Source organism: Elgaria multicarinata, chromosome 3, assembly GCF_023053635.1.
Source record: "Elgaria multicarinata webbii isolate HBS135686 ecotype San Diego chromosome 3, rElgMul1.1.pri, whole genome shotgun sequence".
Taxonomy (NCBI): domain Eukaryota; kingdom Metazoa; phylum Chordata; class Lepidosauria; order Squamata; family Anguidae; genus Elgaria; species Elgaria multicarinata.
The window spans coordinates 16,552,258-16,577,356 of NC_086173.1; the positions used below are offsets into that span (position 1 = coordinate 16,552,258).

A 25,099-nucleotide genomic window follows, 5' to 3' on the forward strand; every position below is an offset into this window, starting at 1 on the left:
ATTACTGTAAGGAATTATTTCCCTGCGCTATTTTATTTCCTCAGCAGGAGGTAGGGGAGTAGTGTTTTTGCAAAGTATCAGGGTCAGCCATTGGTCCTGTTGGCAAGGCCTTCATAAACCTTTGGGAGTTCACATCCAGGGAGGCCCACCATGGCGGTTTTGCTACACGTACCATACTCCAAAATCCTGTTGCTTTGCCAGGGGGATATAGGGAACGAGGTGGTATTCCCCTTTCTTGTGACTGTATTTTTATTTATTTATTTATTTATTTATTTATTACATTGTTATACCGCCCAATAGCCGAAGATGTCTGAGCGGTTCACAAAAATTAAAACCATGGAGAACATAATAAAACAACCAACAATCTAAAAACACAAATACAAAATACAGTATAAAAAGCACAACCAGGATAAAACCATGCAACAGAAGTTGATATAAGATTAAAATACAGAATTAGAACAGTAAAATTTAAATGTAAGTTAAAATTAGTTGTTAAAATACTGAGAGAATAAAAAGGTCAGCTGGCGACGAAAGGAGTACAGTGTATTTATGTAGATTAATACATTTACCCACCTCCTACCCACCTGTGGGCTCCCATGAAGTCTTATGAAACAATGAAAAATGTATTGACTTTGAAACAAAACCTCAAAGGGTAAAATACTTTAAACTTAAAAGCAACTGATAAATTCAAGTCTGGTTCCTATGTCTAGTTAGCCACACCGGATGATAGGCCTAGGCTTAGCTCTCACTGAGTAGGTGGTGATCATGTGTTTGGGCTGTCCCATTTCAGGCTGCAGGTTGGGACTTACATTTATTTATTTATTTATTTATTTATTACATTTTTATACCGCCCAATAGCCGAAGCTCTCTGGGCGGTTCACATGGTTGAGTGCTCCTCCATACAAAGCAAAAAGACCCTTCACATAGAAAACTAGCATGTCAGGGGAAACGGTGCTAGCCTGGCCTTTCCCCAACATGCTCGCTTTGTGGGAGCAGAGGGGTAAAACTTTTTGTATAGAGCAACATGCAGGCATGTGAGCCCAAACCTGCTTTCTGAAGTGGTAGAACAGACACAGATTCTCACAGAGAATTCAACTTCTCGGTGAGAAGTTGTTGGTCATTTTATTACATCAACCTTCCCCAACTCGGTGCTTTCTGGAAGTGTTGCACGTGCTGGCTGGGAATTATGGGAGATGCAGCCCAACGCATCTGGAGGGCACCAGGTTGGAGATGGTGGTTTTATATTTTTACCAGTGTGTTGGGAGGTGGCTGTAGCCACATGTCATTCAAATTCCTTCATGCAGGCTTTTGGAGTATTTGGGGCCTTCTTTGTGCATGTCCAAGATTCCAATCCTAGGTTTGGCAGGAAAAAGCATGTCCCTGTTACCTAGCAACAACGAATGCTTCTGGCCTAAACAGATAATCTCAGGGGCTTTCAACACAGTGGCCTCAATGGTGGGAGCAGTGGAGAGGCCAGCTATGTGTGCAGGGTGCTGGCATTTTGTTATTTTTATTTTATTTTATTTTATTTAAATCATCCCTTTCCTCCAAGGAGCCCAAGGCGGCCTGCATAGTCCTCCTCCTCTCCATTTTATCCCCTCAACAACCCTGTCAGAGAGGTTGGGCTGAGCGTTAGTGACTGGCCCAGAGTCACCCACTGAGTTTCATGGCCAAGCAGGGCCTAGAACCCAGCTCTCCCAAGCCCCAGAGTCCAAAGCTCCAAATACTAACAACGCACAGGATGGTTTGTGAAGAAAGCACCAACCATCTTGCATGATGGGTAATTGAAAAAAGTTTCCTGATCCCAGGCCTGTCTCACTTTTCTCTCCTTTTGCTTCCTCAGATCATGTTACTGTGGCGTTAGCTCTGATGTTCCGAGATGTGGTTGTGGCCTCCGTGGGATTTTCCTTCTATGATTGTAATGCCGTGAGCCAACTCGCTGATACCACCCCGTGAGCGAATATTGAGTGGGATTGGAGGCATAGGGGTGGTGGTGGTGGCAGTGGCTGCAGGTTGGAGACTGAGAGGCATTTCCAAGATGATTTGGGGGAAAGAGGATTGCCAGTTGGGGGGCAGGAAAGGGAGCTTGGCCTCACAAGAAGCTTTATGTTAAATCAGGAGTCTGTACACACTTCCCACCAAAGGATTGAAATTCTGCACCAGGACAAACTATATTCTAGAACTTTTCTGTAAAATATATGCAAAATATATGCCTATATTTTCTTGTTTTGCATAATTTATCCTGCTTCTGCTGTCAATGAACTATGCAGAGCACTGAAGCTCCACCCTCTGAGCATTGAAAATTGTAATGAGCTTCTCCTGGCTTCTATGATGTCACCTGACATTTTCAAGCTTACCTTTGCTGGCTTAAGGACTAGAAACATGCGTGCTTTAACATAAGAAAGAGAGATTCTCAGGATATCAAACTTTATATGGATGTTTCTTCTTCTTTTTTTTGTACTTGCTGATCACACACATCCCTTTTTCTTTGACCCCCTTCTCCCATAGGTGTGGGACATGTGTGGAGAGCCCCTGGATGTGCCACTGGTGTCCATCTAGTCACCGTTGTGTCCCTACAGGGCCCTGCCCAGATGGAGAGGGGCTTGTATACAACCAGAAAGTGAGTCACTTAAACTGTACAGCAGTGACCCCTTGGCTTTCCGGAATAGCTAGAGGCAGGGAAAGCAGAAGGGGTGAAATGCAGCTGGATCTTCCTCCTCTATGTCTCCTAGGTGCCCACTGAAGAACTCCAGGGTCCAGCTGCCTGCCCTAGTGTGGGGGGTGTTGGAGAGACCCACTTGATTCCTGTTGGTGTGGAAGTGCCGCTGAACCTGGTTGCCTGGAATCTGCACTTGTTGATGGTAAGCAAAGAGATTAGAAGTCCTAGGAAGGGGCCAGGGTGTGAGAGAAGGTAGGGCTTGAAGCTGGGACATCTGCTCTTGGGATACCAGGAGCTCATTTCTATTACAAAGCTGTCCTATCTTCCTCTAAGGAACTCTGGGAATTGTCATTCTTGTAATGGTGCTCTTAGCTCTCAGCTTTGGATAGCGTTCCTCAGCCAGGGCTCTCCGGCTCATCCCTTACCCTCAACCTTTGCCATTGGCCATGCTGCCTGGGGCTGATGGGAGATGAGGGCCAAAATACCTGAGATTCTTTGGAAGCTGTAGAACTTTAAAATGGGTTTCATTAAGAGTGTGCTTGGGCTGCAGTAGTGTCCCCTACTAGTATTTTATTGGTTCTTAGTAAAGAGTACCCAAGGGCGGGGGGCTTCAGATTGCAATGGTGAATGGGACTGGTGTTTGGGCATGGGCATTGCCCCTCTGCATTAAGGAAGATAGAAGGGTGGAGAGTGGGATAGGAAGCGAACAGACTTTGTGGCAGGGCTGGGGGTGAAGGGACAGGTGAGGTGTGCTGGGCCCTGTCTCACCCTGTCCTCCTCCCCAGCACCCAGTGACACTCTCCTGTGTACTGGAGGTGGAGGGAACCCCAGTTTTGGTCCCGGCATCCCTGGAAGATGGGGACAGGGGAACACCCCAGCATGTGCAATGCCTGCCCCAGGCATATAGCTACACACAGCCTGTCCCGGAGCTCCATGTCCGTCTCTATATCATGGTGGGGGATGACCAGCGCCTTGACAGCCGTGGAGACCTGAATGGTAAGGAATGACCAGACAAAGTTGGCGTTTTGTTGTTGCGATATGCCCAGGCCTATGTATGGGCTGTAATTCAACAGGAGAGCAGAACTTGGCTGGATGTAGAATTCAGTTTCATGAGAATCTCAATTTATTTATTTTTTTAAAAAGCACGTTTCTAGCCCTTATGGCTGCAAAGATAGACGTGAAAGTTTGTGTACAATGCTGAGGGGAAGGGAGGAGAAGAGTAAGATTTCCAGGAGTTGGGGCTGGGTTTTAGTGACCCATAGAACTCTTTGTCCTTTCCCACAATATAAAAACAGAAAGAAATTAAGCATTGCATAACAAAGCTATCCAGAATTAGAATGGATGAAATGTTAGCCATGATGATCTATGAGTAAGAAATCCAAATCCATAATTAGAATAAAATCCTAATCCCGTTTAGGATAAAATTTTAATCCCAACCAAATTTCCACAGACGCTTGTGCAAACTTTTGAGTTCTCAAGAACTCTTCATCAGGCCAGGTGGTAGAAGAGGCAGGATGGGGGAAGAAACAGAAAAGCTCAACGGTTACGCCACATCTTGTGACCATGAGGTCTGCAGTAGAAACTCTGTTTTGAAATTGTGGTTGCAGACTGAGTCACTGGTCGGTGTTGCAGGTATCAGATAACACCTAGCTTTCTTGGACAAAGGAGCAACTGCTGGCACCCGTTTCCGGAAACATTTGGCTGACTGCAACTCAAAGCTGCCTTTTGCCTTGGCTGAAACACGCAAGTCCCTGAGTAGAGAGAGAGAGAGCTAAAATACAGAGAAATGGCAGACTTTACATTAGCAAAGCCAGAGATTAGTTTTAGGTGGTGCACTAGATAAAAAAAATCATGAGTTGTTGAATTATGGGTTGTTGTTACATGCGAGCCTTGCACTATGGTTTAAATATGGGTTGTTAACCACAAACAGACCAGAGTTCACAACCCAATAACAAACCATGGGTTCTCTTCCTATCCAGTAGAATTTTAGGATACTTTTAGGATGTTTTTAACAGTGTATGCTATGTTTTTAATCAGTATTTTATGATTGCTGTTGTTCCCCGCCTCGATCCAATCGGAGAGGCAGGTAAGAAATAAATTATTATTATTATTATTATTATTATTATTATTATTATTATTATTTGCGGTTAACAACCTATAGTTAAATCATAGTGCAGCATTCACATGTAGCGACCACCCGCAATTCAACAACAAGCTGCACTCAACACATATTATTGGTTGTCGTTACGTGCGAACCAGGCCATTGTCTCTTTAAACTTTTGCAGTTTAGAAGAGACTTCTTGGTGCAAAAACATTATTTTTTGAATATGAATCCTGTTTATGCCTCATTGCTACTGCCTTCCCTCCCCACCATCACCACTACTCTTCATTGCTCAATGCCTGCTGTCTTACACCTTGCCTTCCCTGGGTGTGAAGAATTTGAGGGAGGGGGGAACAGGCTTTTTCCAAAAACTTGGGAAAATTTTACAATTTGGGATTATGAAACATTTTCTTTTAGAATTTAAGGCAAAATATATGTTATTACCCAGCTTTTACTCCCACCCCCCAAATGATTTCTAAAAACTATGTAATAAGAAAAGTTTTATAGAAAGACTAGAGATGTAAAATGTCTGGAAATAACGAAAGTATGGGGGAAATGTTTTTTTTAACCCTCTTTGTGAGATTCCCAGCATAGTTCTTTCTTTCATTCCGTATTAAAATTACTTATGTTTTGCTGATAGACATTTATGCCCAGTTTCCCAACATGATGTGAGCAGAGTCACCATTGATAGTAAATGTGCATTCTTGACAATTTGGATTTTGTTCTATAGAGTTCTGTGTTTCTGATGCTGAAGCAGTCATTTAATGTAGTTCTGATCTATTCAGACAATAATTACAAATTTACTGAGTTTACTTTTTAATGTTAATTTTCATAGAATAGAATACTTTTATGAGCAAACTAAGTTATACGTAAAATAACTTCCAGAACAGAAAGACTGCTTTATATTCCTAAAGCTACCCTCCCCAATCCGATGCCCTCCGGATGTTTTGGACAACAACACCCAGCATTCTTAACTATTGGCCAAGTTGCCTGGGGCTGATGGATGCTGAACCCAAATATATGGAGGACGCCAAGTTTGGGAAAGCTGTCTTAAAGCAACAAAGTGACTTCAGATCTCTGAAGAGCACTAAATAAAAAAAGAAAAGTATTGCTTGCTTTTTTCCCCTCCCCAAATTTCCGTTATTTGTTGGGGGCAGGGAAACGTTTTTTTCCCCTGGGCTCAGAATTTCTGGAATTCTTACATCTCTAGGTAGGGACGAGCTCTCTCTGGAACAGAAAAGTCAGTATGAACAGCTCAGCTTGGATCCATCACCTCTACCCTTCTTGCCTCCCCTTCCTCAGTGACTTTGTACAATTGCTTGGCTGGCCGTTCTGACTGCAGCCGCTGCAAGGCTGCTCCCCTGCGTTTCCGCTGCATCTGGTGCCAGCTGGAAGAAGGGCCTGGCTGCGTCTATGAGGAACAATGTCCATCCAAGGTTGGAGTAGCTGCTTGCCCATCGCCAGTCATCCACTCGGTGAGAACCAACACAGTTGATCCCACTAGTCTTTCTGCCTCCTGGGAATGGGCTCCTCCTTACCTGGTTTTTGGACAGGGCTTGAGCTAGGACACAGATGGAGACCTCCCTGCATTAACTTGGATCCACCCATGGCAGAGTTCTGGGCTGCTTCACTTCCAACTGCAGATAGGGGTTCACGTGATTGAATGCTCCTTCATTCAAAGAAATTCTCTTAATGTAGGAAGCCAATGTGTGGGGGAGAAAACTATGCTAGAACCCTTCTCCTTGACATCTAGTTTGAGATGTGTATACAAGCAAAACTCACGTTCTTCAAAACTCCTTCATCTTGTGTCCGTATGAGAATCCAGGTCCCCCCCCCCTTTTTTTGCATGGAAAATGTGTGTGTATTTTCATGAGCATTTTCCCAAATGTAAAATCAATTCTGCGCATCTGCAAAATGTACACCTTCTTCTCCCATTGATTAAAGCCTGCTTGTGTGCATTTTCAAAAGTATGTAATTTTTCATGCACATTTTTCAAATCTATGCATGCTGTCAAAATCAAATTCTTTTGGGGGGTTTGTGAATCACATTGCAAGATTTGGAACCCCAATTTTCTAGCATTTGAAATTACATAGAGCAGCTCCCCTTTGAGGAAAGGTTACAACATCTGGGACTGCTTAGCTTAGAAAAAGAATTGAGTAAGGAGAGCCATGATAGAGGTGCACAAAATAATGCATGGTGAGGAGCCATTTTTTCTCCCTCTCTCATTTTACAAGAACCCAATAGATCACCCTATGAAGCTGATTGGTGGGAGACTCAGGACAGATAAAAAGAAGTACTTCTTCAGACAGTGCATAGTTCAACCATGAGATATAGCGAAGGCCACCAACTTGGATGGCTTTAAAAGGGGGTTAGAGAAATTCCTGGAGGAGAAGGCTATCAATGGCTACTAGTTCTGATGGCTACGTGCTACCTCCAGTATCAGAGGCAGTAAGCCTATGTACACCAGTTGCTGGGGAATATGGGCAGGAGGGTGCTGTCGCCCTTGTGTCCTGCTTGTGGATTCCTGGTTGACAGCTGGTTGGCTACTGTGTGAACAGAATGCTGGACTAGAGGGACTCATGGTCCAATCCAGCAGGGCTCTTCTTATGTTCCCTTCAGAAAGCTGCCCTCCATGGGTAGAGGACCACAGAAATCATGATGGAGGGGGCTGGGCTAGCCTGCTCCCCTGTGCTCTTGCATTTAGCATTCACACTTTTAGAATGCCTGAATAGGGCTTATGTGTGTACCTGTATCTAGTGGAACTTCTGCTGCCCCTTACGCCTGGAACGCTCTTCCAGAACATTTGAGAACTACAAGTTCAATCGCAGCTTTTAAAGCTCAGCTAAAAACTTTTCTTTTTCCTAAAGCTTTTAAAACTTGATTTTGTTCTGACTTTTATACTGTTAGTTTTACTCTACCCTGTGCCTGTTTGGTGCATTCTCTTCCCCTCCTTATTGTTTTATTATGATTTTATTAGAATGTAAGCCTATGCGGCAGGGTCTTGCTATTTTATTGTTTTACTCTGTACAGCACCATGTACATTGATGGCGCTATATAAATAAATAAATAAATAAATAATAATAACAACAGGCTGTTGACTGTGAAAGCTCTCTCATAATAAAGTAGCTCGCCTCCAATGCAGATGTTGTTGGACTCCAATTCCCATCAGCCCCCTAACAGGCTTCGCTAGTGCTGAGGAATGATGGGAGGGCCACATGTTCCCTAGTCCTGCTCTAATGTACCACCAATGCTTTTGTTTGGTTGTTGTAAGATCTAGAGCAGCCTTTCTCAACCTGGGGCGCTCCAGATGTGTTGTACTACAACTCCCAGAATGCCCCAGCCAGCTGGCTGGGGCATTCTGGGAGATGCAGTCCAACACATCTGGAGTGCCCCAGGTTGAGAAAGGCTGATCTAGAGGGAGGAACTAGTTTGGAACTATAATGTCATATTCCTATTTTCTAGATCCATCCCCTCAGTGGACCATTGGAGGGGGGCATATCTCTCACGGTGATAGGATCCAACCTGGGTCATCGTTTTGAGGATGTGGCCAGAACGGTGCTAGTGGCAGGGCTACCATGTGTCCCTGATCCGGCCCAGTATCTAGTCTCTACTCGGTAAGGAGACCTCCGGTGGGTGGGCACGCCTCTCTCCCCAATCTCTCCGAAAACAAAGTAGCCAACTTTTGGCATGGAGCTACAAAGAAAAAATTAACCCTCAAGTGGAACTATCTCAGTGAATGTACGTATTCTGTGGCGCCAATTTGCATATCCCTTTTATTGACATGGTGGGTACCAGATTACAGCAGCCGGGGATGTTATTGGATGTTTACTGTGCAGTATTCTTCTCCTGATTTTTCATTAACTGTGAAAAGTGCAAACAAAGTACAGGATCCAGACTTTGAGGATCAAATCAAAGGTCTAACACAGCATTTCTGAACTTGGTGCCCTCCAGATGTTTTGGACTTCAACTCCTATCTGCTCTAGCTGGCATGCCCAGTGGTCACAAATGTGGGGAGATGTAGTCCAAAACATCTGGAGGGCACCAGGTTGGGGAAGGCTGATCTGGCATCTCGTTTTCTACAGTGGCCCTGGGAGCCCACATGCAGGGTATGGAATCAGTAACCCTCTCCTGCGGTTGCTCCCCCGTGAGTGGTGCTCATTGGTTTGATCCTTCTAAACTGAGAATTTCTATACAGCCATCATGATTGGATCTCCTCCTACTCCTTCTTCATGATTTTTTTCTATAGCTCATGTAAAGTCATTTAAGATAGTGCCCAATGCTAAATCTTGCCAGGAATTCATACATTTTCTTTAGAAGGTATCCTTGGAATTCCAGCAAGAGCCCATGGGTGTTATATTGACCACTTCTGCCCTTGCTTTTGGAATGAAAGGAAAAGTGATCCTGCTGAGACATTCTGCAGGCTTCCTCATAATAGGTCCTTTCTGTTATTCCCTGCAGGATTGTCTGTGACGTGCCCCCAGGAAAGCGAGGGTTATCTGGCCCTGTTGAGGTCACTGTTGGAGACCGTCCACCAGGGGTTTCTGTGAGCCACTTCACCTACCAGGTCAGTGTCTGATGCAGGATGAGGTGAGTGGGTGGGTGTTCAAGAGTGGATCTAGGGCAAGGGGGAAATTTGGGGGGGGGGACCCTTTTTTTTTTTTTTTTTTTAATTGATGCAACCAAAATGGCCTCCAGAACATCAAATTAAGAGTTTGCAAGCTAATTCTGACCCTTTGGGGACTCCATAGCAGCTGTGGATGCCATTTTGGCTTTATTTTATTTTTAATTCCCACCACCACTGTTTTGAGCACTCACAGGGGCTCTTGGGGAGGGCAGAAATGGCCCCATGCCTTCTGAGGTTGCCAACCCTAATCTAGAGAAAGACTCTGCTTTGGAACCAGTGGTGAAGGAGACAGAGCTGGGCATGTTTGCTCTGAGTGGTTCTCTGACACGATAAACCTCCTCTGAGTCACTGTTGCTATCTGAGAAGGATGGGGGAGGGACAGGACAAGTGCTGTGAACACCCACAAGCACCATCCACAGTCCTAATGGCTGCTTCTCTCCCCAGGACCCCACTCTTCGTGATCTGCACCCCAAGCTTGGCCCCATGGCTGGGGGCACCCGAGTCACCATCACTGGGGAGGAGCTTCTGACAGGCACTGAGATAGCGGCCTATGTGGGAGACCTGCCCTGCATCCTGTGAGTGGTAGTGTTTCTTTTTTATTTACACTGCCTCTTGATTTCCCCCTCACCTCCTTTTTACTTCATGCCCTGCCCAAGCCCTCATCTAATCTCTTTGCTCTCTCACCCCACAGCGAGGAACTTGTGGAACCTGAGGCCATTGTCTGCCGCACCAGTGCCAGCCCCCAACCACAGGAGGCGCCAGTCTGGGTCCGGTATGGGGGGACACAGCGCCAACTGCGGGGGAAAGCCTTCCATTATACACGTAACCCCCAGCTCACTGCAGCTTCCCCACACACCAGCTTCCACGGGTAAAAGGCTGCAGGGGAGGAAGAATTATGAAAGACGTTTTTCTTGACTGATCAGTTTAAATCTACATGACTTCCTTGGTTTTCAGATGATGCCTGCAGGTTGTGTCACACAATAGGCACCATCTTAAAAAATGCATCCCTTCATCTGTGTGTGTGTGTGTGTGTGTGTGTGTGTGTGTGTGAAAGGGAGAGAGAAGGGGGACTGCCTCTTCTAAAATAGCACCTGCTGTCTTCCATTTGTATAGATATGTATCAAAAAATACTTTAAAATTTGATGGCTGATTAATTGAGAGAATCTTTTATAGTCCGTCAAAAGTTTTTTAGTTCATCAGTCACACTGCAGCTCTATTTTGTAACATTTAATAATAGTAATATTAAGAATATTAATGGCTTAGCACCAACGGCGTACATAAGACGAAATGATAGGTCCCTGCTTCAAGAGCTTTTAATCTAAGGCCCAAGCAATGTGTGATTTTTATCCAAGTCTTTTGCCCTTTTGTGGCTGTTCTTTGTTTGGGGTGTTTTTTTAAAAATAAACAGCCAGAATCGGACCCTGGCAGCGGGGAGGAGTTGAATTGGGGCCTACCTCCTGAGCCACCTTTTTTTTTAAAAAAAATAATCAACCATGTTAGGGCTAAAGGACGTGAAGGATATCACATCTATTTGGCCTTAAATTTTGCCAGAGGGGGACGAAGAAAGAGAGGCGGGGTTATCAGAATGCAAATGAACTGTGGGTTCTTAGGCCTCATTTCACTTCAGGATGAGCACAAAGGGATTAAGCCAAAGGTTTCCCAGAAGATGTTGGTTCTGAGCTTGGTTTTGAAGGGAGAAAAATAAGTGGCAACCTGTATATAGGAAGCTGCCTTACACTGAATCGGACCATGGGTCCATGTAGCCCAGTATTGTCAAAACTGACTGGAGCTGTGGCTCTCCAGGGTTTCAGGTAGGGTTCTTTCCCAGCCTTACCTGTAGATGCTGGGGATTAAACCTGAGGTTTCCTGCATGCCGCTGAGCCGCAGCCCCTCCTGATGTAGGTGTTCTCAGAGGGTGTTCCCATGTACAGGGGCAGCATAATTTAAAGGAGCAGGAGACCTTCGGAGACCTAAGGGTGAGGTATGAAGGAAGAACGGGGAGGGAGAGCAAAGCCATGCAGAACTTCAGAGATGAGGGCAAGTTCCAACACCTGAGGGCTCTGTGGTTGTGAGTTTGGGAGCATACTGTCTGTGTCCAAACTGAGGGGCGGCAGAAGACTGACCCAGACATGCTCCCATTGCTGAAGCTGCTTCTCACCTTCCTGGATGTTGGCTTTTCCCAGGGGTGGACGGATCATCCATGTGGAGGGAACGAACTTGGATGTGGTGCAGCAGCCGCTCATCAAAGCTGTCCTGGAGCCAGAGGAGGAGGAAGAGGCAAGCAGAGGCAGCCGGAAGAAAAGAGCATGTGACTCCTTGCAGGGGCCCCACGCCCCGCTGACCCCAGCTCCCCCTCGCCCCTGTGCCGAGGTGGGGGGCTTGTTGGAGGTGAGCGCAGGGAGAGGGGAGAGGAGATGTTTTGGCTTGGCAGTTGCAGTTCAGGAAGCCTCCTCTCTCTCTCTCTCTCTCTCTCTCTCTTACTCATCCTACATCTTGTACCTTCACAGTGCTGGGAAACGTGCTGTGCCAATTCATCCACCCTCCTCCTCTGCCCGTCACCGGCCGTGCCTCCCAGCGCTCGTTTCCGCCACCTTCTCTTTGAGCTGGACGGGCTCCGTGTGCCCTTTAGCAATGCCAGCAGAGGCCAAGATTTCTCCTACCAGCCGAATCCCCATCTGCGCTGGCCTGGCCGGGATTCCACCGGACGTCCTTTCAGTCTTAAACCCGGCAATGTCTTGGACATAGAGGTGAGTTGGGGGAAGTAGCAATAGGAGCACATTGAGGTTGGTTGGAAGCCCCTAGGATGCGCCAATCTTTCATAGAATAGCAGAGTTGGAAGGGGCCTACAAGGCCATCAAGTCCACCCCCTGCTCAATGCAGGAATCCATCCTAAAGCATCCCTTTCCTCCTGTGCTCCCTAACGCAGTGATAACTTTTTGGAACCTTATTTCACCTCCACCCTGAGCTGTTGGTGCCCGTTTATACGCCTGTCCACAAAATCAACATCATATAGGGTTCTGCTACCCCACAGCACTGTCTCCTCGGCCTGGCTGTACAAGCAGGGAACTACATCCTTGTCTCTCTCTTTCTGCACCCCTGCAGGGAGAAGGCTTAAACCTTGGCATCAGCAAGAACGAAGTGAGGGTCATCATCGGCAACAGCGTCTGCACAGTCAAGACCCTCACGCTCACCCATTTGTACTGTGAGCCGCCCTTGCAGCCCCCACAGCCGCTTAATGCCTCCTCTGTGCTGCCGGAGTTCATTGTGAGTCCAGGAAGTGGATTGTTGGGAATGGAAATGTGTGTGTGCCAATGCGTTGTATGCATTTACCAGCCCGCCTGCCCACCCCTACTCTTTCCCCCCACATCTGTTTCCAAGTGCTGGGAAAAGTTCTTCCTCCTTTGAAAAACCTCTGGAGGATCTTCTGTGTAGCCCCAGCTCTGGGCTGGGCGAAACTCTCTCTTCCTAGGAACGTGATTTGTTTAAAGTACATAGATGAGATCACACTCTTGTAGTTTGCATAATGACACATGAACCAGTCCTCACAGTAGCTGCTACAGGTTAGGTTTCCCACTCCACCCATAAAGCATGCACAGGAAGTGCAGGTCCACACAATACAGATACCTTGGAACTCCGAGGTCACTACCCCCTCGACACACACACACACACACACAGAGCTTACAGTTCCCTGGGGAGAGGGAAGGACTATTCAACTGGTTTACGTAAGTATTGTAAATATGCCCTTAGAGATAAAGATCTGTTTTACAAGCCTTTATATGCGTGAATACAAAGGGATTAAAGGGATAGGGAATCGAGCTGCGTGGTGGCCCTGAATTTGCCTCCTTTCTTTTCCTGCTCCAAGACAAATGCTCTCAGTTAATGTTTGGGATTAAGATTGCAGATCCAGAGGGGGAGTTTGTAGCTCTTGCCCTCGGATCATGCCCTGTATGGGATCGATGCCAAGCTTACCCTTTGTTTGAGCAAGTTCGGGTGGTGCAGCACAGCAGTCCTAAGGTTCCCTTCCCAAATGGCATAGGAGCTTCGCCCCAGCGTCTTCCCATAGCCCCCAAACACCCCTTCAAAACAACAACAGCACTTGTTGCAGGCACAGCTGCAAATGCAATGCCAGTCATTTTGGGCTTGAGCCATTTTGGAGTCATGTGGGAGGGGGAGAACCGGCCTTCTCGGGAGGCACAGTATTTGAACCCTTCTCTTTGAGCCCATGTGTCTCCAGCACTTGATGCTCATTATGCCGAGGGGCCATCGCATATTTAATTACAAACCCACCCACCCCCAAATGTGTCTCTGATATTTTAAGAAGAAAGAGAAACTGGGTACACGAATCAGGGGATGGAAGGAAGAACTCAATCCCTGTCCCTGCTGTTTGCTTCCTATTACAGCCTTACCCAACCTGCCACTCTCCAGATGTGTTGGACTACAACTCCTAGCATGCTCCAGCCAGCCATCCTACTCTAAGTAGGATTTACATTAGATTTCACCCTGTGTGTGCACAATTCTAGCCTTTCCATAGCTTTCCCCAGCCCAGTGCCCTCCAGAAGTGTTGGACTATAAGTCCCAGCATGGCTAGCTGGGGGATGCTGGAAGTTGTAGTCCCAACCCATCTGGAGGGCAACAGGTTGGGGAAAGGCTGTCTTCCTAGATTTAGTGTTACTAGATATAACTGTGCCCATGTGCCGTATATTTGCTACAGGGTGGGAGAGAATCCATTAATAGATTGTGGGAGATTTGTGGATGGATTGCCAGACTGCTGCAGAAACACAAGGGATGGAACCATCAATGCAAGGCAATGATGAAAAGGAGATGTCTTTTTTGTTTAAGTGCAGAAGCTTCTGCCCTATACAGTTAGGACTGTAGGCCTGGTCTGGCTCCTCTTCCTGCCCCTTTATTGCCATATTACAAGCTCCCCCAAATTGGTGTCCCCCAGATGTGGTGGACTCCAACTTCCATCATCAGCTATGTCACAGCTACTAGCTAATAGATACCTTTGACACTGCACAGCCACAGTAAACAGGATATTCCATACATCGGCCTTCGCCAACCCGATGCCCTCCAGATGTGTTTGACTGCAACTCCCAGCAAGCATGGCTTGGTAGGGATGATGGGAGTTGTAGTTCAACACATCTGGAGGGCCCCAGATAGGGGAAGGCTGATTTAGAGGCTGTACAGGAGGAAAGAGAGTTAGGAGTCTTCAGTTTCCCAGCCTTGTGTAGTGATCTTAAGAGACTCTGGCTTCAGATGTGGTGGTCTTTAAGGTGCCGCAAGGCTTTGCTGTTGGGTGTGGATGGTTGGTTTTTTGCTGCTTTAGGCAAATCCGCCTACCTCTCTGGAATCAGGCCTTCTGCGCTGCTATTCTCCCCTTACAGGTACAGATGGGAAACTTACGCCTGGACCTCGGCCGAATTCGCTATGACACAGAGCCCCCGTCCCGTTTCCCCCCCGAAGCCCAAATAGGGCTAGGAGTGGGGGCGGCAGTGCTGGCTTTCGTCGTGTTGCTCCTCATTCTGATGTACAGGTAAAAATGACGGTGATGATTCAAGGGGAGGAATGCGCTGGGAGAGGAAACAGCCTTGTGTCTTTCACAGCAACTTTGCTCCTGAGAAATTCTGCATTTTGTCTCTTTCCCAACTTCCTGGCAGGCGGAAGAGCAAACAAGCCTTGCGAGACTACAAGAAAGTCCTGGTGCAGCTGGAGAACATGGAGAGCAGCGTTGGGGACCAGTGCCGCAAGGAATTCACCGGTATGGAATCAGGCCTGGGCCAGCTTTCCCCAACCTGGCACCTCCAGTTGCGTTGGAATACAGTGGTGAGGGTTGTACTCCCAACACATGTGTAGGCACCAGGTTGGGCAGGCTGGGTAAGTGTACGTAGCGGAAGGCAGGAGGCGGTTCTGAACTCGGGCAAGGAAGGCAGAGGGGTGGTGTGGGGCGGGAGATAGGCAGTGTGTCCCTAGGCCAGGGGTGGGGAATCTTTTTCAGCCCCAGTGCCAAATTGCAAAATGGGAAAGGTCTGAGGAAGGGGGACCCAAAAGGACTACAATGTAGGCCCCAGGTGAGCCTCTCTGGAGAGGGCATAGATATGTAGGTAGTTTAGCATATCAGCCTAAAATGATATTTGTAAGCTGCCTTGCTGGATCAGATCCACTCAAGGCAGCAAACACAATACAAACCTAACAGTTCGAAGCACTTTATGGGTGGGAGCCAGTCTTGGAAAGGTGTTGACTAGAAAGAGGCGTAACTCCTATGCACATTAACCTGGGATTAAGTCCCATTGAACTCAACGGGGCGTTCTTCGGAGTATGCATGCATAGGATTCCACTGTTAGTGCCGTGTGAGTTGAGGGCTGAAGAACTGGATGAAGGAATAGCTGGAGGGAGTGGATTAGCAATAGAGTTATCACCTTTCTTTTTAAACTAGCCTTAGTCCTGTGCACTTAGCATCAGCCTGATTCTCGGAAATTAAGCAGGTGAAAGGTTTCTTAGCAGGGAGGCTGGTGGTGAAAAAAGCTTGATATATCTGTATCAGGCTGTTGAATAAGGACACAGGAGCAGAGCCTGTGAAAGAGGTGATGTCCCAGGTGAGAGGATGCTTTCTAAAGGGAGAAATATCTCAAATTTCATAAAGGTGGTACACAGAAGGATATTTGCTGACATAGGAAGCAGCTATGTTTCGGGTAAAGAACCCCTTTCTATCAAACGGGGCTATTTTTACTAGTGTGAATGATTGGGTGTTGCTTACTGCTTTTTTCTTCCTTCACCTCTTCCTTCTTTTCATCCCCACACCCCCCAAACACAACCCCCTACTTGCTTCAGACCTCATGACGGAAATGACAGACCTGAGCGGGGAGTTAGAGGGCTCGGGGATCCCGTTCCTGGACTACAACACGTACACCCAGCGAGTCTTCTTCCCGGCTCAGGGGGATGTGCCCTTGCGGCGTGTGTTGGACCTGCCGGAGGGCCGCCGTGCCACAGTGGAGCAGGGCCTGGGGCAGCTCTCCAATCTGCTGAACAGCAAAGTCTTCCTGCTGACGGTGGGCACTCTGGGGAGGAGGAGAGGTAGATTCTGGAAAGTGGCTGGGTTACAGGGCAGATTGTGTGCCACTCTTGGGAGCAGGTTATGCTTTAAAGTCAGGGGTGGGCAACTTCCAGGAGTGGGCAACTTCCAAGTGTCCAGCTGCCCCGCCCCCCCTGCTGAGATTGGTGTAGCGGCAGCAAAAAAAAAGTGGCGATTTTGCAAGCCTTTTTTGCAAGCACAATCACATTCCTGAGAAGCTTCTGGGAGTGCAATTCTGCTCGCAAACAAGGCGCGTGCTCCCCGCACACCTCGTTTCTTTGCAAAATTGCTTTGAGTTTTGCCGCCACCACTGCAGGAGCAATTTCAGCAGCCTGGCCACCCCCCTTAAAAAAAAGAGCCATGGGATGCTGCAAGCGGCCCATGGGTCGCATGTATCCCACTCCTACTGTAAGTGGAGTGTTTTGGACTTGCAATTTGCATGAATGGAGGGTTGCCTGGTTACTACCTGGGGGTCAGCACTGTATTTTAAACGTCTGCACGCAGTGGGAGATGAAGCACCTACAACCACTTGCCAGCCGTAATGAAGACAATCCTAGTTGCACTGCGCAGTAGCTGGGAGAGGGAGAGGTGAATGGGCTGGAAGAGGGAAATGAAATCTGCTGTGAAAGTTCTCCTGCTTCATTGAATTAGGAAACATCAAATGTACCATGCTAACAGCTGAGTTGCAGCCTGGCGCTTCCTGGATCAGCCTTCCCCAGCCTGGTGCCCCCCCCCCCCGCCCAACGTTTTGGACTACACCTCCCAGGGCACGAGGTTGGAGAGGGTTGTCCTAGAGGGACGTGTCCTGCATGTTCAGGTGGGCTTTGCTCTGCTGCTGTGAGTGGCTGAGGACATAAACGACTGCCCTGAGTTTATTTATTTATTTATTTATTTAGAGTATTTTAAATACTCTACTGAGTTGTGTTTCCAGCCCTGGGAGAGGAGTGGCACTGAATGGGCTGTAGCATAGGGCAGGGATTCTGGTAGGGGAAGTGACGGGCTTCCTCTGCTCTTCCTCAGTTAATCCGGACCCTGGAGGCGCAACCTACCTTCTCACAGCGGGACCGATGTCACACAGCATCGCTCCTCTCGTTGGCTCTTCACGGGCGCTTGGAGTACCTGACGGACATCATGCAGACCCTGCTGAGCGATCTCGCTGCCCACTGTGTCGCCCGCAATGCCAAGCTCATGCTCCGCAGGTAGGCCCTGGGGTGGCAGGGAATCATGCCGTTGAGGGACGAAGCATTCTGTTGGCGTTGGAGATAAGGGTGGGAGAAGATGGACGGATGAAGGGTGTGTGTGGGGGGGGGAATTCCTTTGTTCAGAGACGTCATTTGTCACAACTTATGGCCTTCCCCCAGAGTATGGAGGCCTTTACATCTGGTGGCAGCATCTATATTAGGGTTGCCAACTGGCAAGAATTTTATTTTCCTGGCCAGAATTGATTCCCCTCTCCAGCTACCAAAACAGGAGCATGCAATACCCACCCACCGACTTGCTGCTGTTGTTTTGCTGATACCAGGAGGTAATTAAGGTTTAATTTGGAATCTCATGAATAGCAAAAACTCCTGCTACATTCATTTTTTAAGGTACCCCTGATGCATTGTCCTGAAGTCTTTTTTTTTTAAACCCTATCATAATTTCCATCAGGGGAAGTGTCCTCTCTGCCTGTAAAGAAGCATTCTGCTTAGGGGACCAGAAGTTTTGATATCAAAACCATTCTGGTGAAATAACACTTCTTAACCCCTATGTCCATCCCGCAGAACAGAGTTTTGAATTCAAAACCTCAGGCTCTGTGGGCAATTTATATTCTGCAACACCAGGTGGACAAAGGCCAATTTGTCCTACCTTTTGTTGGCGTTGGAGAATGGGAGCTGCTCTGGGAGCGAACCTTGGCATGAGGGACAGGTAGAATATTGCTGAAACAAGTTTACTTACCTTTCTAATCGTTCTGCAGGACAGAGACTATGGTGGAGAAGCTACTGACCAACTGGATGTCCATCTGTCTCTACTCCTATCTCCGGGTAAGCTGTGCAGCTTATATGTACTGTGTGTTCTAGGCCAGCCTTTCCCAACCTGGTTCCCTCCAGATGTGTTGGACTACAACTCCCATTCAGTCATGTTTGCTTAGGATGATGGGAGTTGTAGTGACACCAGTTGTTGGAGAACTTGGGCAGGAGGGTGTTGTTCTACTCATGTCCTGCTTGTAGGATTCCAGTGAGCAGCTGGTTTGCCACTGTGTGCAGGGCCGGTGCCAGACTATTTTGTGCCCTAGGCAAGGCACACACAAACACACCCAAAATTGCCAACTTTGATTCAGCTGTTCAAGAAGAGTTCCTGAACTATTATATTTTCCTTTTATTGGTTTTTCTTAAAACAGCTAATTTGTATAAAACTGTGACCCTTAAAGGGCAGTACTGCGCCCCTCTGAGGCCTGCGCCCTAGGCGGCTGCCTAGTTGGCCCAATGGTAGCGCCGGTGTGAATAGAATGCAGAGCTAGGTGGACCTTTGGTCTGATCCAGCAGGGCTCGTCTTATGTATTCCGACACATCTGGGGAGCACCAGGCTGCAGATGGTGTTCATGGTTAAAGAAAGTTGGAAAGAAGGTGGGAAATGGGGAACAGGCCTAGCCCATCATGGCGTTGTTACTTTAAGCAAATGTTGCCACTCATGCTAACTGTCCGAGTCCTGTGGCTTGTGGAGACTTCATGAGACACTTTTTACCATACTCTGTCTATTCCCCCAGTTATGCCAGCCAGGACTGGCCTGACACACTTTGGGGTTTGAGGCAGAAATATCCCAGTAACACCCTAACCAAACACACCTTAATTTAGAATGGGGTACAGTCCACCTCATGTAAGTGAACTTTTATTTTATCTCCTGCATTTTTTATCCTGAAAAGCAGTTAGAGTGGCTTCATCGCTTTAGTTCAGAGGTGCAGAACATTTTTGGCTCTTAGGGCTGGATATCAGATAGACACACACACACACACACACACACACACACACACGTGTGCAAACAGGTGTAATTCTTACCAATTTGGACATTTTGCCACCACGCACACAAAGCACAGCCCACCTGCTTGCATGTCTACTCAGAAGTAAGCCCCTATGAACAACAACTTCCGGCCATGCAAACCACATCCCAGTTCTAAAATGTAAATCTGCTTACTGCTGAAGAAAGTCTGCTTTCTGCCGTCTTCCTTTCTGCAGTCTTTTCCTGCAAGTCAACTGGGCATTGGGGGTAAAGTGGGTGAGAGCCATACAGCCCACAGCCGAGGGGGTGCCTTCAGGCTATAGGTTGCCCACCCACCCCTGCCTTAGTTCATGGTAGGGCTGTTTCTGATTCCAGCCAACCTGTCCATGCCTGCCAGCCTTGACCCCTTGGTCACTGGTCCACATCCCACTGCACTCCTTGCCATATCCTTGTCTGTTTTCTTTTCCTTCCTTCCCTCTGCGCATCCAACCATCTTGAATGTTCACCTGGTAATAGCAGAGAAAACTGAAAAGCCATTTCCCTTGCTGCAGACAGGCCTGTTTGCCTGTCTTGCATTCTCTTTCCCTCCTGTCACCCCTATTCCACTTTATAAAATATTACGGTCCAGATTTCCACGGCCTGTGCTGCTCAGGGCTGGGGTTACTCTATCCTAAAATCCAGCCAGCCTAAAACCACATGACAATGTAATCCAATTTTGGCACCAAGAAAAGTGGAGTTCTGTATAAATTATGCAAATTAAGGATATTTGCATGTTATGTTTTGTTTTTTGCTTCTATTGCATAATGTATTCTGCTTCTGGTAATCATGGGGATGGGTTGGGAGTTATGCAGTGTCCTGAAGCCCTGCCTTTGTGGCTACTGAGAAATCTATTCAGTCTCTCCTCTGTGTCTGAGACGAACCAGGAATTACCTACGCAAACACTTTCAACCTGTCTGTGCAGCCATAAGGGCTAGAAGTGGGTGGGTGTGTGGTTTTTTTTTAAAGAAAGCTGATATTCTCTGAAAACTGAGTTCAGCAGCCAGCCAATATCAACAGCTGATTTTTACCTGCACTTGCTCAGGATTTCTAAAAATACACACAACCCTGACTGTTGGTCTGGTGAAAAAATTGAGGATTTTGGAAGGTCAGGCTGTGGAGCTCCTATCTCCAGCCTTGCAGGTGTGAGATTAGGTGCGCAGCAGAACGGGGACTGTTTCAACCCCAGAGCCCAAGCTTCATTCTCATTGTCTGTCTGTCTGTCTCTCTTTCTCTTTTGTTCCTGGTGAAGGAGGTGGCTGGGGAACCCCTGTACATGCTCTTCCGTGCCATCAAGTATCAGGTGGACAAGGGCCCAGTGGATGCCGTGACGGGCAAAGCCAAGCGAACACTGAATGATGGGCGGCTGCTGCGAGAAGATGTGGAGTATCGGCCCCTCACCTTGACTGTCCTGGTGCGGGGGGGCGGCCCTGGTAGCGGGACTGAGACCCAGCGCATCCCAGCCCGTGTTCTTGACACGGACACCATCACCCAAGTGAAGGAGAAGATCCTGGACCAGGTCTACAAGGGTGTGCCTTTCTCCCAGCGCCCCTCTGTGCACTCGCTTGACTTAGGTAAGGAGTCTCCTTCACTCTTTCCTCCATCTAACAGGGATGGGGTGGGGGTGATTCTTGCATTAGATAAGGAAGGATCCAGATCTGTTGAGAACATTCAATTCGTTTTGAGGAAGTTCTATGTTAAGTGGTGGTTCAGGCTTGCTGGTGAGGAAATTCAGGGTTGGGGGGTGGAAATAAGAGCCCGTCATCTGCTACTCTTCCTTCCTCTCCCTCCCCTCCCTCAGAGTGGCGCTCAGGCGTTGCCGGCCATCTGACACTTTCTGATGAGGATCTGACGTCCGTCACACAGAACCAGTGGAAGAGGCTCAACACGCTACAACATTACAAGGTATCATGGAGGGGTGGGGGAGTGTGGGATAAGGTTGAGAGGAAGAGGGTGGAGCGAGATTATGGAGCACTAGCTGATTAAGGAAGGCCTCGGCTGCAATCCTGACTTTCCATATTTTGTTTCTGACAAGAGCTTGCTAGGTCAGGGCATGTGGTCCTGGGAATCCTTTCCTTTCCCAATCATGGCATGAAAGAGGGAGTCCGCTTTCCCTTCTCTCACCCAAATGACTTATCATCTTAGGCGTGTGTGTTTCCTAGTTTGCTTCCCTTCTTCTTTTTTCCTCCTCAGGTTCCAGATGGGGCCACGGTTGGTCTCATCCCCCGCCTTCACAATGACATCTCCCAAGGCACAAGCCAGAACTTCTTCTCTGGAGAAAGTGAGTGTGAGTCTCTTTCTTTCCCTGAACCATAGTTGTCTCGCGTAATGGAGCATCCTTCTCTTTCCCTCCTCTTCATTGCTCAGCCTTCCTCAACCTAGTGCCATTCAGAAGTATTAGACTGTAGCTCCCAGCATGCCCCAGCCAGCATGGCCAGTGTAAAAGAATTCTGAACATGAACCAATGGGCATTCTTGTGAGAGACTGTATTGCATCAATGACGAGGCTGTGCAGGAGCAGCAGGGACCCCACTTCACGTGGTCGATACAGGTTCATAGCTCCCTGCCTGTGAAGACTTTTACAGGCTTCCTCTGTGACCTCGGCTAGGGATGTATGGATATCGTCAAATCCATTCTGCTTGCGTTTCATGGATTGTCAGGTGTCTTTCACTGTTACACATTAACAGAATCAGATTTTTTTAACCAGAATTTCACTCTATTTGTGCTAGTGCACATTAGTTAATGCACATTAGCACTAATGCACAACAGTGCAACCCATCCCCCACCCCAAAGTGGAAAAACTAGCCTACAAATCCACAGACTTCATGTGACTCAGAAAAGCCAGTTTGCTATGGAATCTGTAGGTTGGATTCATAGTAATCTGCAACAGATTCAAATGAATTTGGCTTTTTCCGACATCCCTAACCCTGGGGATCTTTTTGTTTTTGAGTAGGTAGCCCACAGGCCTTATCAAGCCAACCAAGCCTCTGATGGGCTCCTGAGCCTCTGCTTCCTCCTTCCTAATAGGCATCCCCATTTCCCTCACATCTTTGTTTACTACTGCTGGTAGCCAGGGTTAGAGCACCAGTAGTTATTGCAAGCAGTCTGGTGTCCTTAGGATAGGGTCCCCTGATAACTCCCCCACTGCATCCTTTGCAGATACCCCAATGCTAGAGGATGGTGAGGAGGGGGGACTTCGCCTCTGGCACCTCGTAAAGCCATCCGAAGAACCTGAACCCACAAAGCAGCAGCAAGACCGGCGCAGCAGTCTGCGAGAACGTGCAAAGGCCATTCCTGAGATCTACCTCACCCGCTTGCTTTCCATGAAGGTAAAGGACAGGCATGGTGTTAACCCACCATCCCACCGCCATTGCAATGCTCAAATACATCAGTCCTCTAGAGTAGGAGTGGGCAGAAGGTAGTTCTCCAGAAGTTTTGGCCTTCAGGTCCCAGAAGTCCTGGCCAGCATGGTTAATGGTCAGAAATGTTGGGAGTTGAAATCCAAAACACCTGGAGAGCTATTTTCTGCCCACCCATGCTCTTGAGCAGCGGCTCCCTAATTGATATCCCTTGGAAGCTTCTCAAAATGGAAGATCACTAATGACAGACCAAAGCTAAACCATGTTCAGATTTTTTTATTGTTTTGAAAAGAGTAAGTCACACTTGACCCTCAAATTCTGATTGATTAAACATTGGGGTGCTTTGGTAGACAACATTGGAAACAGTTTAAAATAAATTTCTGAGAGCAATCCTGGGTGCTCCTTCCGAAGTTTATGCCTGCAGTTGTCCTAAGCGTGAAATTGGGAATTTTTGCACTGGAGATGAGAGCCCATTCCTACATACCTAACTATTATTGGCTTAAATGTTGTGTCAAGGGAAGAAGGAGCAACTAGTAGTACGTACAAAAGAGGTTATTGAGCATTGTTGCCAACTTTTTAATGTTCACAGTAGGACCACACTGTACTTAAAGCTGGTGTTCTCAAAGGCCTCAATTGCCACAGATGCACCAGAGAGTCTCTCTAATCTCCTTTATTTCTCCCATTCATCCTCCAAAGGGGACACTACAAAAGTTTGTGGATGACGCTTTCCAGGCTGTGCTGAGTGTTAACCGCCCAGTACCAATCGCTGTCAAGTATCTGTTTGACCTGCTGGATGAGCTTGCGGCACGGCATGGAGTCAGTGAGCCAGAGACCCTGCACATCTGGAAAACCAACAGGTGGGATAGGCGGGAGGGTGTGTGTTCAAAGTAGCCTCAGCTAAGAACGCATGGTAGCAAGGGAAGTTGAGACTCGAGGGTCAGTGGTTGTGCAGACTCGACATGGGCAGGTAGAACGGCTGCAGTGAGTCAGCCAGCGTTAAATGTTTTTTCCTTTCTCACCCACCTCAGTCTGTTGCTGCGCTTCTGGGTGAACACACTCAAGAACCCGCAGTTCATTTTCGATGTGCGGGTCTCCGACAACGTGGACGCCAATCTGAGTGTCATTGCTCAGACGTTCATCGATGCCTGCACAACTGCTGAGCACAAAGTTGGCAGGGTAAGTCTGCATGTATGTGCATGTAGTAAACAGGATGAGTGTGTTTGTCTAAAAGTCACTCTCATACATCTTGAAACAGGTCATGTCATGCTTATCCTGACAAAAGATAAAAAGTCATAACGTTGGCAGAGGCATAGTCATCGTCAATTTATTTGTATACTATACATTCCACAAACCATTGTGCTGAAAGCAGTTCACAAAAACAAACAAATATGATAGCCATAATTATAATACAATATTAACTCTACTAACATTTCATTTAAAACATATCAAAATTTAAAAATAAGCATAAGACATACCAATAGGTCAGTTAACTATATCCAGTATCACTAATATGAACGTTAGATTCACAATACTTCACATTCATAAAGTAACAAGAAGTTGGGGGTGGAATCACCTTCCCCCCTCCCAGGTAGCTATTGCTTTTACTTTAGTTTGGTTATATATTGGCCATTTTAGAACTTGGGCAACCTGTGCCTTTCTCCCTCACTTTCAGCCCAGAAGCACATCCTTGGCTCTAAAACAGGGTCCTCCAGACATTTCACATTAATATTAATCCCATTGCCACTGATCTCTAACCGTTCCCGGCAACTCATGATGAAGTTGCTCTCCTGAGTTTGGACAATGTGCCAATTCATTGCAGGTCTGAACAACCCTAGAACAAGCCATGGGTTGTCAGGGTGCCTTGTTCATGAAGAATATGTCGCCCCGCAGAAAGCACTCTGGGTTTGGATGACATGACAACCCACCATGGATAGCTGCCCCTGATGGGTGTTTGTGTCATTTGAACTCAAGTCATTCCCTTGTGCATTTCCTGGCCATTTCAGTGAGGCTTGTGCAGGAGAATTTCCTAGTGGATTGAGACCCATGTGAATTCGCCATCTGGATTTGCTGCCTGAGACACCAAAATACCTTGGCACAGGCTAGATAAAAATGTCTTGACCTAGCCCATGTTTTATCCCTCGCAGTTGACAGCTTCACATAATAAACAGAGAGCAGGAATTGAGCAGAAGTCCCTTATCAAAGGGAATTGAATCAAACTGTTTGAAGCATAACTTAATAAAACAATCCAGCTTGATTAAACATACGGAGTTAATCAC

The 25,099-nt window shown here is 47.3% G+C and overlaps 1 protein-coding gene across 2 annotated transcripts in view; it reads left to right on the plus strand.

The window, feature by feature from the left end:
- The window catches only part of PLXNB3 (plexin B3), a 67,033-nt gene that overhangs the window by 30,405 nt on the left and 11,529 nt on the right, over nucleotides 1–25,099 (plus strand). Inside the window, exons 9-31 of one of the 2 annotated variants that reach the window (XM_063119395.1) lie at nucleotides 1,844–1,952; nucleotides 2,509–2,620; nucleotides 2,733–2,861; nucleotides 3,445–3,655; nucleotides 6,063–6,235; nucleotides 8,223–8,374; nucleotides 9,219–9,324; nucleotides 9,829–9,959; nucleotides 10,076–10,252; nucleotides 11,568–11,772; nucleotides 11,892–12,131; nucleotides 12,487–12,648; nucleotides 14,769–14,917; nucleotides 15,042–15,142; nucleotides 16,213–16,430; nucleotides 17,474–17,652; nucleotides 18,411–18,477; nucleotides 20,718–21,039; nucleotides 21,267–21,370; nucleotides 21,659–21,752; nucleotides 22,624–22,793; nucleotides 23,520–23,680; nucleotides 23,852–23,999. In XM_063119395.1, the coding sequence (XP_062975465.1) occupies nucleotides 1,844–1,952; nucleotides 2,509–2,620; nucleotides 2,733–2,861; nucleotides 3,445–3,655; nucleotides 6,063–6,235; nucleotides 8,223–8,374; nucleotides 9,219–9,324; nucleotides 9,829–9,959; nucleotides 10,076–10,252; nucleotides 11,568–11,772; nucleotides 11,892–12,131; nucleotides 12,487–12,648; nucleotides 14,769–14,917; nucleotides 15,042–15,142; nucleotides 16,213–16,430; nucleotides 17,474–17,652; nucleotides 18,411–18,477; nucleotides 20,718–21,039; nucleotides 21,267–21,370; nucleotides 21,659–21,752; nucleotides 22,624–22,793; nucleotides 23,520–23,680; nucleotides 23,852–23,999 (3,620 nt within the window). The remainder of the gene's footprint in view (nucleotides 1–1,843; nucleotides 1,953–2,508; nucleotides 2,621–2,732; nucleotides 2,862–3,444; nucleotides 3,656–6,062; nucleotides 6,236–8,222; nucleotides 8,375–9,218; nucleotides 9,325–9,828; nucleotides 9,960–10,075; nucleotides 10,253–11,567; nucleotides 11,773–11,891; nucleotides 12,132–12,486; nucleotides 12,649–14,768; nucleotides 14,918–15,041; nucleotides 15,143–16,212; nucleotides 16,431–17,473; nucleotides 17,653–18,410; nucleotides 18,478–20,717; nucleotides 21,040–21,266; nucleotides 21,371–21,658; nucleotides 21,753–22,623; nucleotides 22,794–23,519; nucleotides 23,681–23,851; nucleotides 24,000–25,099) is intronic. The other variant, XM_063119396.1, reaches the window with a different exon arrangement.